The 14,132-nt window shown below is 51.9% G+C and overlaps 3 protein-coding genes across 3 annotated transcripts; 2 read left to right on the forward strand and 1 right to left on the reverse strand.

Annotated features, from left to right (window-relative positions):
• Positions 1-1,563: 1,563 nt before the first annotated feature.
• B0T26DRAFT_815318 (uncharacterized protein) lies at positions 1,564-3,569 on the reverse strand (the record flags this gene model as incomplete). The annotated part of the gene is made up of 4 exons (XM_060447367.1): positions 1,564-2,499; positions 2,562-3,082; positions 3,156-3,312; positions 3,410-3,569. The coding sequence occupies 4 exons, from the start codon at positions 3,567-3,569 to the stop codon at positions 1,820-1,822; spliced, it is 1,518 nt and encodes a 505-aa protein (XP_060290067.1). The 3' UTR covers positions 1,564-1,819.
• Positions 3,570-8,508: 4,939 nt separating this feature from the next.
• Positions 8,509-11,857, forward strand: B0T26DRAFT_815319 (general substrate transporter; the record flags this gene model as incomplete). Its single annotated transcript, XM_060447368.1, has 4 exons — positions 8,509-9,240; positions 9,354-9,805; positions 9,893-10,560; positions 11,805-11,857. Exons 1-4 carry the CDS (start codon positions 8,743-8,745, stop codon positions 11,855-11,857), a joined length of 1,671 nt encoding a protein of 556 aa, XP_060290068.1. The 5' UTR covers positions 8,509-8,742.
• Positions 11,858-12,515: 658 nt separating this feature from the next.
• Positions 12,516-14,006, forward strand: B0T26DRAFT_680930 (uncharacterized protein; the record flags this gene model as incomplete). The annotated part of the gene is made up of 10 exons (XM_060440569.1): positions 12,516-12,569; positions 12,731-12,740; positions 12,803-12,839; positions 12,887-12,943; positions 13,188-13,205; positions 13,473-13,528; positions 13,609-13,672; positions 13,710-13,768; positions 13,823-13,864; positions 13,909-14,006. 10 exons carry the CDS (start codon positions 12,516-12,518, stop codon positions 14,004-14,006), a joined length of 495 nt encoding a protein of 164 aa, XP_060290069.1.
• Between the last annotated feature and the right edge of the window lie 126 nt (positions 14,007-14,132).

Raw genomic sequence — 14,132 nt, forward strand, 5'->3', positions numbered from 1 at the left:
GTACGGGTTGCGCTATGACTGGAACTTCTCTCTTTGGCTCTCTATGTATTATTATTCAACCTCATCCTCTGGCCACTCGGGAGCTCCTCTTTTAGCCACTCGGGGGCCTCTCTTCTGGCCACTCGGAGGCTCCTCTTCTGGTCACTCGGGGGCTTCTCTTCTGGCCACTCGGGGGCCTTCCTGCCTTAGAATGACGAGCTGCTGTGATGTGATTTCTTCGTTGTCGACTAGCCTTTGAGCAAGTGTTTGAGGTTGGTACGGGCCGAGCTTTTCTTCCCAGCGTGGATCGGTGATGCTGGGGGGTGTTGCGTGGACGCAGGGCCTTTCTTTCGGCTGCCCTTGAGGTCTTTGTCTCGATTGTCCCGTGCGTTGAAGAGCATTCTTCGCGCTCGAAGTCCTGCGTTCAGTGCCCTCTTAAATGCAGTCTTTGGTGCCGCTTCCTGTCCAGCTATCGTGGGGACACAATCACTGCCACTGTCGGAATCCTTGCTGTTCTGCGGTTAACCTGGTCGGTCAACCACTGATTAGGTTAGAACCACTGATCAGGTTGGAATGACAGCTTATTCGTACTAGTCACTGTAGCAACTGTTGCGAAGGGTGGCGTGGTTGTGTTGCTCGTATTCTCCCATTTCTACCAAGTCTGCCAAACACCGTGTCTACCAAAGGATCACTAACTACAGGGACTCGAAGGCGCTCAGTCAAGGTACCTCGCAGTCACGTACTGGGCCACGTGTTGGGCGGGTGTGGCCCGTACGCTGACCTGATTGATCGGTAATTCCTACACGGACCAACTTTTTTTTGAATAAAAAGGCCCGTCTTCCTCTCGCGTCTTCCTCTCTCTTCTTCTTTTTTTCCATAATTCTAACCTGGCCAGGAGTAGGGGGAGATCAAGAACCCTCTGCTCCATGGTAGCTAGCCTGCATAGCACTCCGCGGCGCCGGCTGCCAGATTACGACCTTCGGGGCGTGTCTGGCCACAATTTTTTATTCTCACCCATATTTCTTCCTTCTTTTTCGCTGTGAACGCCGCTTTCGTCGTGTCATGGAGAAGAAGTTTGTAGCGGGGTTGCCCCGTCATGACTGGGTACGTGGGCATTAGCCCCGCCCTGGGGATTCCGCCCACAGATTTAGTAGGGAGATTTCCCCCTTCATGAGTTAGTTAGCCAATGCACACATTATCTACTCTAACAAAGCTTCTCTTGCGCACATTCTAGTCTTGATGTGCGCAGGCTAGGTCACTAAAGGACAAACACACCAGGCAAATTCTGTCGGAAGAAGACGAGGGTCTGCATGCGTAGCGCACTCACTAAAAGCCATAGGTGGCATAAATCAACGAAGAAGCAAAGGATGCATACGAAAGATGCACACGAAGTAGAGTATCTAGGCTATGCCCCTCTCTCTTTCCTTCTGGAAGAAAGAAAGCACTCTTTTCCCCTCAATTGATGTGGTGTTTTTTCTTTGGCCGCCATGTTAACAATTCCCTATCTACGTACTGTGCCGCAGAAAAGGCTTAACGTGGAAAATATCCCAAATCTCGCTATCCCACATTCCACAGGCAAATGGGGGCCTTCTCACAGATCCTGAACGGCAATATCCTCCAAACCTTGTGCCCCCAAAATCTCTCACATGGAGTTCTGTGATATCCATTGTGATATGAATCTCGTTCAGATCCGTGATGGAAAAAAGAAAAAAGAAGGCAGATAAAAGGCCACTACAAGATGCAGGGAAAGGTGGAAAAAGAAGCTTGCATTGCACGCCATAGAGAGGTAAAGAGAGCCCAGCTATAGACAGAAGCAAGACGACGTCTCAACCAAACTCTATTAGAATATGTAGCGGTGCCCATTGTGCCTGTGTCGACCAAGGTGCCCGTGCATGTAAACCTCGCGACGTGCTTTCGCCAACCCAGTGGCGGTCGCCGTGGTGGTTGTGATGGTGACATAGTCGATCGCCTCCTTCACAATGATCATACTCACCACATCACTGACAGTAATGTAATCGGTCTTAACAACCTCGTACTTGGAACCATCCACAGCAGCCGGGGCAGTAGCTTCGGTTGGGGTTGGAGGAGTAGTGGCCTGTGCAAGTGCGGCGGTAACCTTAGACAAGGAAACGGATGGAGATGGGACGGCGGCTGAAGATGACTGCTTGAATATTTGTCCAGGCTGATATGCGGTCCCGGTAGCTTGAGCACCCTCCGAGTATCCCACCAATGGTAGCTCCTGAGTGGTGGTTGGTAGTGCCGGGTTCTTAACCATAGCCGAGTCTGGCTCATACTGGATAGCAACGTCTTCGGGGAGAGAGTTGCCGACAAGACCCACAATCTTTTCGCTAACGAGTGCGTTGGGCACTTTCAGACTGCACTTCTGCTGGTCTTCAAGGCTCTGGATATCAAATATTGGGCAGTCCTGGATCTTGCCAGAAGCGTTAGTACAAGTTTCGACAGCTTTTTGAAGGAAGTCCGGGTTCCAGCCGTTCATGAAGTCTGCGTGGTAGCCAAAACCTGCAAAAGCGAGCGTGTTAATACATCGGGCCGTGAACTAATCGTAGATTGTATCCACATACCGTGAACATCGCCGTTCGCAATCACAAATCGGCCATCGACGTTATTGAATGCGTTTATAGCCCAAATGGTTTCGTAAAAGAGACCGGGCAGCTTGACGTCGAATCCTTGAGGGCAAGCTCCGTTCATAACGAGATCCGGGTACGCAACGTGCGACTTGTGATCTTCTGTATCGAGATCCTTGCCATTCCAGCACGAAGGAAACATGATTTCGAACCGCACTCCGTCGGCGCAGTTGGCGTCGAGATAGAACTTGTCAGGCAGGACATGACGATACAGCGATCCCTCGGGTTGCTTATCGTAGTTGAGGCAGTTGAAGCCAAGGGCTCGTTGGGCGAGGTCGGCTTGCGATGTCTGACCGAGCTTGGACCAGAAAGACTTCTCGGGGTCTACGTTAAAGGCGCTGTATCCTGCAATCGAGTAGCTGCGGCGGAGGCTGTTGCCGGCGATCATTTGGAAGTCGCTCCGAAACGCCGTGATGCTGGGATTCTTGCTACCATCGTCGCCGTACAAGAAGTAGTAGCTGGGTGGATGAATGTTAGAATCTTGCTGCCCCGAGTTTGCTGCCCCAGAGTTCGAAACATATTTTTACTTGCGCCAACATGCCACCAACCTGCTCGACAGACTCGTAGGTTCTATTGGCGTGCTGGAAGTAGAGCGAGGGGTGCCAATAGACAGACTTGTCCTGCGTGACGGCACAAGAAGTGCAGTCTGCATCTATCAGGTTCTGGTAGGTAGCGCTCTCGCTGAATCCTAACAGAGGCGCTCTTATGTTAGCGACATGGGAGAAAGTAGGCTTGAGTGAGCCTGGCCTGTGGGCCCTCCCCTAGACAGTAGGGTATGATCTTACCCGAGGACCCGTGAATGGAATGCGCGTGCTGTGCAACCTCGCCAGGCGAGATCAGAGGATCGATGCGGGCAATACCAAGACGGCTGTGGCATTCCATGCGCCAAAACGCCGTCGCACCGCTCACGGCGGCCAGGACGGCCAAGTAGACACTAGATCTCATGGCGGATGTTTTGAAAAAGACAAGCTAATGAAAATGTAGAAAGAAGGGAAAGTGGGGGCGAGCGAGAGGGTGCGGCAGGCCACGTAGGTAAGGTAGATGTGCCGCGTGAGTTGACGGGCGGCGAGCGGGGGAAGGAGGTGCGAAGACGTCAGACGATTTGTTTCCTTGCCCAGACTCGGGAGTCGAGGTGGCGAGAAAGTGGGGTGGGTTGGAATTTCGAGAAGCTGATGGGGTCATTCGACACAATACCAGGCACCACGGACTCCTCACAGAGGTCAATCTCGTGCGAGGGGGCAGGAAACGGCACCCACGACAAAGGCAAACTCGATCGGATGGAAGTGAGGCAATATGAAGCACCAGTTAACAGACAAACAGGAGGCTCGTCGTATCTAACGCCTAAGGAACTTGAATGCAAGCTGGGAGCATTTTCTCACCTTTGTATTTGGATGATAATTATCTTCATCAGTCTTTGACCAACACCAAAATCGAGCCACCATTCTACTGCACTTTTTCTGCATCAGTCTTCAACCAATCACCAGAATCGAGCCACCATTTTACTGCACTTTTTCTACATCATCAGTCTTTAACTAATCACCAGAATCGAGCCACCATTCTACTGCGCTTTTTCTGTATTAGTCTTTAACCATTGCTTCTCAAAATCGGGAGTGGAATCTCCACTTCTCGAGTAGCTAGGGGGGTGCCAACGCAATAGATGTAAATAGCTGCATTCTCTTCGTCTCAAATGGGCAAACCTATTCCAGTGCTCAAATCAACCCTCAAACGTGCTAGCGATGCCGCAAGTCGACAAGTCGGTCTCCGTATCCTCGGAACCATTGTCCGGTTCGCCATGCCTGCCAAAGGCAGAAAAAGTGCGCGTGCAACGGTAGAAAGCAGTGCCGATGAAGCTGTCACGACCGGGCCGCGTGCTGTTCGGAGCACCTCTTGTGGTGCCTCGGCGACCCTCTCGACTACTCCCTGCCTCCCTTCGAACACGGCTTCCCCGAGCACCTCTCGTGGTGCCTGGTGACCCTCTCGACCACTCCATGCCTCCCTCGAACACGGCTCTCCCGAGCACCTCTCGTGGTGCCTCGGTGACCCTCTCGACCACTCCCTGCCTACCTCAAACACGGCTCCCCCGAAGGCACCGCGCCGAGATCTCCTATTGCCCATAACTCCCGGCCTGTATGCCTTTTTCCACCGCCTGGACTTCAAAGCTGGCGTGAGGGTCCGGGTTTATGAAGTCCTCCTCGCCAAAGCGGCAGTACTCGATTTAACAAGTCAATAGACAAGGTTGGCTCTGCCTTGGTTCAAGTGCCTCGAGTATAAAACAGCAGCAGACCCCAGTGTCATTGTCGAGAAGATCAAGAGCAAGCAAGTCGGCCTGGTTCCGGAAGGTCTGTTGGATATTGCTCTCGACGTTCCCACGTCTCTCGCCAAAGAGATGGCGCCGGCGTGCGCGAGCTTGCTTTTGGAGTTTCCCACGCTTGTAGCGGCACCAACAAATTCCCGGGCGCTGGATGGCCTGTCCTGGGCCCCAGAAACCGGCCGACTCGTCCATGCCGTGACACGCACGCCGCGCTGCGCTGCATCTAGTGTCTGCTCGCTGGTGTCCGGAAGTTGCACCATGAAGCGGCCAAGAAGTGAGCAGATACGCCGTGTTTCCCACCTTGCCGTTTGCTTGTCCTGACCTATTAGCATCCTTGCAGCGTCCATCAGCGGCTTGACGTTCGGCAATGGCTTTGTCTCGGCTGTTGATCGCGGCGTCGCTCTTCTTGACAGCCTTCTCTTCTTTGGCGATCATGTAACCGACAGCACTATTTATTTTCAGTCGTTTGCGAATTGAACTAGCTTAGCAGGGGCACCGGGATCTTGGTCTACATTTCTCTTCTGGTCTTTCGTTTTGACGGCGCGCTTCTTCTAGCAGTCGTGCGGCGGGCAGTACACGTACGCCAAGGGGTTCAACAAGTTCGCGTCGCTGGGCCCGCGGCTGGTGAACCCTAGCCATGATACACGCACGTGTCGGGAAGCTAGAGAATTGTCTAATTCATCTATTTCTGGTTTAGTTATTGTCATTTCCTAGTGTTGTACTACTTCAATTGAGGAACTAGATATTATGGGCCGCGTCAATTGGGTAGGCCTACAGTGTCTGCGAAGAAGCTCGCGCGTTTTCATGCGACTTTTTGGCGCCCACGAGTTCAGATCGCAACGCGTCGCAACGATTCGTGCTTGACCACTTTACCGTTGCTCATGAGCCCGCGCGACGTCTCCATCAGCGCCATCTCCTTCGCGACGATAATCACAAAAGAAACTATTGGCGCCTCCCGAAGCCGTTTAAACGATTTGGGAACGCACAAGGCGCGAATTCGGGTAAAAATGAAGAGGCCTTTTCTCTCTTCTTTCCTACGACGGGCATAATCCCAGGCCGTCTCTCTCTTTGGATCCACGGTCCGGCCCAGACAGTGGCGTTTGGCGTGCATGTCGCAGCTGTGGGATTGGGCATCTATCTTGTGCGTGTGGTGCAGATCCCCTTTGCGGGCGGGCAACAGGAGGTTCTGGATCGCCTTTATGGCGGCCGTAAATATAAAATATAATACTCGTTACGAAAGGTATTTGTAGGAATCACCAGGGTACCGGTACTGGAAACAGCATGGCGCGCTGCGCGCCGTAAGGTGGTGGTTCAAGTGATGGATTCGTTTGTGTCTGTCTTGTCTTTTTATCTATCTGAACAGGTGGGCGTAGGCCAATATATATGCATCTGTCACGCCCGCTCCTCCACAGACGTTGCTGTGGCCAGGAATGCGGAGCCGCATTCTTTGGATCAGCGCGTCATTCCAGTATGTTATTCCAACTGTCACGACCAGGGCAAGGCATTGAGGTGAACTCAGTCCATTGGGTGCTATCGACGAAGATTCTAAACTGAGGAGGGAAAGAAGGAAAAGTCCGACAACGCGTCGCGTGCTCGCGAATAAGTTTTCATCTATCAGTGGGGTAGGTGGGGCCTCGAGGAGGCTTCTGATAGGCCCGGGGGTTCTGGGCAGCTCTGGCTGCTTGAGGGCCAGTTTGGTAGACGGGTCCTCACAGTAGAAAGTATATTACCTATTGTTATATGATTATTTTCTGACATATTTCCATCTCATATTTTACTAGTAACAAATAATAAAGAGTCTGAAGTATTATCTTGTTTATTTATGTATGTATATCGCCTTCTCACCGGATGGCCAGCGGCTCGTATCCGGTTCAGGCAATACTACTGTCAAGATCTGGGATGCCGCTCACGGCCCGGTTTAGTTAGTCGCCTTCTCACCGGCTTCGTACGATAATTGATGCACGAAAAGTGTAAATAGCTTCATTATGTGAAGCGCTAGTGGGAGCCCCACTAATAGCGTTCGGCGCTAGCACGTGACATAGCGGGGTCTGGGGATTTCCTACCTTAGGGAAATCCGCCGCGCCTACCTAGCCTTAGAAAAAGTATCACCTTTTACACTTTTTTGCTTCTCGGTTTTACCGCTTCAATAATACTGTCAAGATCTGAGATGCCGCCTCGGGGCGATACCTGTAAACGCTCGTAGGTCATCGCGATTCGTTTCGGTTGGTCGCCTTCTACCAAATGCGCTGGATCTTTGTGAGTTATCAAGTCGAGCCTCACATAGTCAAGTGGGGCTTTGCACACAACTGGTGAGACGTTGGAAATCGTGTCTGTTTCTTTACCAAGTATGTAGGGTTCGTAGAAGTGATCTTTCTCTAGCCCTTTGAACGGTTGATCAGAGCGAGAATTGCATGAAGCGGTGTGATCGTTGAGGGTAGGTTGGGTATGACTTTGCAAGGAATAATGGGAATGGAACCACCCCCATGACCGAGTTTTGCCAGCAACTTCCTGCTCTTGGCATCCACGATTTCGTTTCGATCCATCTCCGAGGTGATGTCTGTCTCTTTCATCAAGCTGATGTTGACTAGGTTGCAGGTGTATCGGGCGTTGGTATGCTTGGCTAGAGTCAACGTTTTTGGTGTGCCGACGGGGGCTCTAAGAAAAATCCTGCTGGACGTGATCTACGGTAGTGACGTAGTTCAGGCGTTCGAATAGAAGACTTGATGGCTCTGTGTTAGCAGGAGGTTGTGTGAGATTGTTGCCTCCATGCTTGAAGGTAGCTGTCTTGTTGCATGTTGAGCAGGTCTCTTTCTCTCCGTACTTGTTGCTCTTGTTGCCTTTTCTTTTCTTGTTAGAAGTCTTATCATCTTCAGGCTTTTTCGGGTCTTCCTGCATGTAATTCCATCCGTGTGCTTTCAGAAGCTGCGTCACGGAAGGGTTCATGAGGGTTCCATGAAGATAATTGTCGACGGTAGCCCCTCAACGATTAATATTCCTTTGCTGCCGGGGTGCAGGCTCTTCGACTGAGGTCTTGATGTACTTGTCAAGGCGTAATGCGGTGAGCGCATAGACGAGTTGTTGCTTCCAGACGGTAATGTTCTCCAATCCCTTAAGCTGGGGATGTTCGAGATGAGTTCTCTCGCGCTGATAGACATTGTGATGACTTCCAGGTGCTATTCCTGATGGAAAGAGGTCGTCTGTGATGTTATTTTCGGGTAGACAGGCTGTTAACGAAGTGGTTGTGAGCCGTTGATCTAGACGTTCAGTGCCGTTGATTTTTGGCTGTTCAGGGCCGTTGTGGCTGTTCAGGGCCGTTGATTGTTGGCTGTTCAGGGACGTTGATTGTTCGCTGTTGATTGCTTTGGCGGGGCACTCTTTCCCTAGGCGGGGCCGATCGGCCGACGTGCCTGGTCGTAGGGAGTGCAGCCCACGCAGGAGCCAACTGGTGGACCCAGCTGGGCCAGGCTTGGCCGTGCCTAGCACATAAAGTTTCTCTCGCCTGCCCCGCTTCCCTTATTACTCTCTTCTTTTTCACTATCGGTCTTTCAATATTTTTCTCACACATCGTGTTGAGTAACCATTTTCTCAGACATCGTGTAGAGACCCGGCCTAACACGCTGCTTTCAACATACTCACGCCAGGAGAGTCATCGCTGGCGTCACATCCTCCGCCTATTAATTCTCACATTCTCCACTTGTCAATTCTCCCACATCCTCCGCCCGTCAATTCTCACATCCTCCGCTTATCAATTCTCACATTCTCCGCCTGTTGATTCTCCCACATCCCCCGCCTGTGAATTCACCGACTATGTCCTCACTCAATGAGGAAACGGCCTTAGCCGCCGACGTGCACGTCGGCGAGCTCGGTTTTTCCATCAACCATGTCGAGCGCATGGAGGCTCCAGTCACCTGGCGCGCGTACCTGCTCTGCGCATTTGCCTCTTTCGGCGGTATCTTCTTTGGTTACGACTCTGGTTACATCAACGGTGTTAATGGCCACAAGCTCTTTATCGAGGCTGTCGAGGGCATTAGTGCCACCGCCCTCTCCGCGTCCCACTTGTCTCTAATCACGTCTATCTTGTCCGCTGGAACCTTCTTCGGTGCCCTTGTCGCTGGTGATATCGCCGATTGGATCGGCCGCAAGTGGACCGTCATCATGGGCTGCGCTATCTACATGTTCGGTGTCGCTATCCAGATGATCACGGGCGCCGGTAATCCGTTTGCTACTATTGTCGTTGGCCGTCTCATTGCCGGCGTCGGCGTCGGCTTCGAGTCCGCCGTTGTCATCCTGTATATGGCTGAGATTGTAAGTTTCTCAATATGTTTCCCTCCTAACATGCTTCCTCCCAACATGCTTCCTCCCAACATGCTTCCCTCAGCTGTAATCCGCCCGGAGAGGAAACTGACCCCCTTGGACAGTGCCCCCGCAAGGTCCGCGGTGCTCTCGTTGCCGGTTACCAGTTCTGCATCACCATTGGAATCATGACAGCCTCGTGCATCGTGTACGGAACCAAGGATCGCCCCGATACTGGTGCGTATCGTATTCCGATCGCCATTCAGTTCATCTGGGCTTTTATTCTCGGAATTGGTCTTATGTTCCTGCCCGACTCGCCCCGTTACTTTGTCAAGAAGGGCGACCTCACCGGCGCTACTGACTCGCTCTCGCGCCTCCGTAGTCAGCCCAAGGATTCTGGGTATATCCAATTCGAGCTTGCCGAGATTGTGGCCAACGAAGAGCACGAGCGCCAGCTAATCCCAGACACCACCTGGTTCGGCACCTGGGCCAACTGCTTCAAGGGATCCGTCTTTAAGGCTAACTCCAACCTCCGCAAGACCATTCTCGGCACTTCTCTGCAGATGATGCAGCAATGGTGAGTCCCGCTGCGCTTAGTGCCGCTATGAAGCATGCCGCTATAAAGCATGCCACCATAAAGTACGATATACTGACTAGATTCCAGGACTGGTGTCAACTTCATCTTCTACTACTCGACTCCCTTCCTCCAGTCGACCGGTGCTATTAGTAACACCTTCTTGGTCTCCCTGGTCTTTACCCTGGTCAACGTCTTCTCTACTCCGATTTCGTTCTGGACCGTTGAGCGATTCGGCCGCCGCACTATCCTCTTGTGGGGTGCTGCGGGCATGCTCGTCTGCCAGTTCATTGTTGCCATCGCTGGTGTTACCGTCGGATTCAACCACACCCACGTCGATCCTAGCGACTCGACCAAGACGCTTGCAGACAATATCTCGGCCGTCTACGCCCAGGTTGCCTTCATCGCCGTCTTCATCTTCTTTTTCGCCTCGACCTGGGGACCTGGCGCTTGGATTTTGATTGGCGAGATCTTCCCTATGCCAATCCGCTCGCGTGGTGTCGCCCTGTCAACCGCCTCCAACTGGCTGTGGAATACCATTATTGCCGTCATTACCCCCTACATGGTCGGCGAGTACCGCGGAAACCTCAAGTCGTCCGTCTTCTTCATTTGGGGCAGTCTCTGCACCGTTGCGTTTGTCTATACGTACCTGTTCGTCCCCGAGACGAAGGGTCTCTCGCTTGAGCAGGTCGACAAGATGATGAGGGAGACGGTTCCCCGCACCTCGGCTAAGTGGAAGCCCGATTCTACCTTTGCCGGTGACCATCGCGATGATATTCGCCTCGTCGACCTTGGGAGGTCTGTTTAAGCGTAGCTTTCACTGGTTAGGTCAGGGGCGCGTGTATTTAGATATAGGCGGATGCTTTATACGGTGGGGGGTTTTTTTCTTTTTGTTTTCTATATCCTTGCTTTCACGGGCCGGAGCATCGCATACCCTATATGTAGGCCAGAGCATCGGACATCCTACGTGTGGGCCGTAGCATCGGATAACCTACGTGTGGGCCGGAGCATCAGATATCCTACGTGTGGGCCGGAGCATCAGATACACTACGTTTGTGCCGTGGGAGAGCATCACTGCAGGAGGGAGATTAGGTAGTGAAGGCCACAGGATTTGTTGATTGAGAAATCACGCAACTTGCTTAAGCTTCTGGCCGCAAACCAACAGACTGAAATTCATTCTCCCAAGAAAATAACAACTCTGTGTATCTGCACACAGTACTGTACATAATACTTCTATAATTCACATAGCTAGGCTCAGCCTGGGTCTGCAACTAAGGGCTGCTGCCTTTATGCCAAAGCCACTTCTCTTGACATGTCGTCTTTTAGTGACTTGAAGTGTTGCGTCGCAGCCCGTATTGACCTTGCCTTGGCTGCTTATCTGACTACAGTCCCCGGTCACTTGCATAGCCGGGTGGTCAAAAACAACAAATAAAAAGACACCACTGCGTGCACTGCTCCGGGGATCTCAATTCATGGTAAAAAGACGTGATTTGTAAACGATGGCTAGAAAAAAAAAGAAGCAAAGAGCGATGCCGGCTCTCTGATCTGAGGGAGGGCGGGCTGCCTACGGAGACATCGCCGCCGACGACATCGAGGTGCAAGATTGTGATCATCATGCCCGAGTCCAGAAATGGAAGGGAGAAAATGCCACTGGCCTACTTGGTCGAGGTAGTCAATTTCCGGTCGGTTGTAAAGAAACCGCTGAAATAGGATCCGTCATCTCGGATTCACAAATTCACTAGCTGGCGGAGCTGGCGTACCGCGCTGGCTACTGTCGCGATCCTCGAATCCATTGCATAGATCTCCGCTGGTCTTCGATGCAAGCCTGGATACTCAAGACACACATCGACCGATGCGACGCCAGTTTAGCGCAAGCGCTCAAGAGCTCCCTCGCATTGGACGAGCTCCATCAGTTCCCGCGTCATAATCTCGAGGTGTCGAAATGTAAACTCGCAGGCTAGATCAAACCAGCCAGTTCAAATCAGTGCTTTGAAATGCTAAGGCGGCGGGTGTTCTCGCGGAAACACCTCGGGCCCAGATAGCCCAAAATCTTGACAAATATTTCTGCTGGCAGATCGAAGAGCGTGCGCAGCGGCAGTGTGACCACAGGCAGGACGAGAGGTGTCGAAGGCATCGATATGGCGCTGTCCGGACAACCACCCTTGAGACGGTGTCGAGGCCACCGGTATTGGCTGGTTGGAGGTTGCTTTCGTCAGCAACAATGGTGAATTTGTTGGGACGCAGGATTTCGCCGCTCTCGCTCTCGCTCTCGTCTCTTGTTCTCTTCAGGTTGGAGGCCATTTTTAGTGATCGGGCCTAGCAAGAGGGGAATAAAACGGCTCTCTGCGTAATGTGTCGGAGAAAAGCGAAGATGAAGACGAAAATGACGATTTGCTTAGCGCGCGGACGAGTGAGAAGAGAAGAGGTAGTGTCTTGGACGGGTGAATATATAAGTAGCTAGCTAGGCCTGCATACAGAAACTGCAGGCACCCAGTAGCATGAGCAGCGTGCTTGTCTTCTGTCTGAACATGACCAGGATTTTCCTGCACAGATGGAGACTAGACTGGTGTCTGTCAACGGCGGCCACATTCACGTGACACAAGATCAATCCAGTGAACAATCATAGAAACCACATACCTTCAACGCTGTCTTTGAGCAGTTGGTAAACAGTGTCCAAGAAACAACGAGACTAGAAAGATATGGGTGCGCAAGTATGGTGAGGGATGGTCAGACTCGCGACCAGGCAAAGAAGAACTTGATCGAGCCGGTATTCGATGAAGCCGGAATGAACGCCGTATTAAGGAATATTAATCTATCGTTGCCTAGTCACGCGCGCTAGTTATGGAAGATTTTTTACTATTCTCGAGGCTTCAAATAGAAATCATTCCACATCGCCGTATTACCTAACTCCTGGCGCCCTTTCTTCAGTTCGACAAACGTACGAATTAAGTCCATTTAATTAGACGCATGTATGCTGAATTACACCTGCAAGCTTCGCAGCCCCACGTCTAGACTCGGGCCCGGACCCTAAACGCAGGTACGTCTCTTCTCTTCTCGTCATACTGCCTTGCTGACATCTCGCAGCCGCCACGGCCTTCTCTTCAACGACACAGTGTTGGCTCGTCTTGATCAGCCATTAACGTAGGTACGTCTCTTTCTCGTTATTGTCTTCCTCTTGCCCGTACTACACTGCTTCCTCTCCCCGTGCTACACTGCTTGCTGACATCCCGCAGTCGTCGCGGCCTTCTTCGACACAGCAATTGACATTGTCTTGAGTCAGCTAAACTGCAGCCGTCACGGCCTTTTCCTTTAACCATACTCGTCGTACTACTATTACAGCCTTGTCCTTGAAACGATATAGCAATCTGGCTCGGTCTTGAATTAGCCATCTCGCCAAACGCAGGTACGTCTCTTCTCGTTATATTGCCTTACTATTATCCCGCCAAACGTAGGTACTTCTCTTTTCTCGCTATACTGCCTTGCTGATATCCCGCCAAACCGTAACCGTTACGGCCTTCTCTTTCGATACGATATAGCAATCTACATAGCTCGTCTTGAATTAGTATTAATTATAGGTACGTCTCTTCTTTCCTCCATATTACACTGCATTCCTCTTCCCCGTACTGCACCTCTTCCCCGTACTGCACTGCTTGCTGACATCCCACTGCAGCGTCACGGCCTTCTCTTCAACGACAGCAATCCACATTGGCTCGCAAGCCATCAACTGTAGGTGCTTTCTTTCTCGTTGCACTACCTTCCTCTCTCTGTGCTGCACTGCTTGCTGACATCACGGCCTTTAACGACAGCAATCTACATTGGCTTGCAAGCTATCCCGCCGCCGTCACGGCCTTCACCCGTTACACCGTCACGGTGTCCTATAACTATAGCAATCTATACCATCCCGCAGCCTTCAGGCCTTGTTGACACGACACAGCAATGGCCCGCAAGCCATTCCGCTAAACGCAGGTGCGTCTCTTTTCTCGTTGTACTGCCTTGCTGACGTGTCCTTTGAAACGACAGCAATCTGGCTCGGTCTTGAATCAGCCATCCCGCCAAACGCAGGTGCGTCTCTTTTCTCGTTACACTACCTTACTGATATCCCGTAGCCGCCACGGCCTTCTCCTTCAACACGACACAGCAATCGACATCGGCTCGGTATTATACTGCCGTCACGGCCTTGTCTTTTGACACACGTAGCAATTGATATCGGTCTTGAATCCGCCAAACCGCAGCCGTCACGGCCTTATCCTTTGAAACGACACAGCAATCTGGCTCGTCTTGAACCAGCCATCTCGCTAAACGTAGGTGCTTCTCTTCTCCGTGTTGTACT

The sequence above is a fragment of the Lasiosphaeria miniovina genome (genome assembly GCF_030549165.1).
Source record: "Lasiosphaeria miniovina strain SMH2392-1A chromosome Unknown B0T26scaffold_8, whole genome shotgun sequence".
Lineage (NCBI taxonomy): Eukaryota > Fungi > Ascomycota > Sordariomycetes > Sordariales > Lasiosphaeriaceae > Lasiosphaeria > Lasiosphaeria miniovina.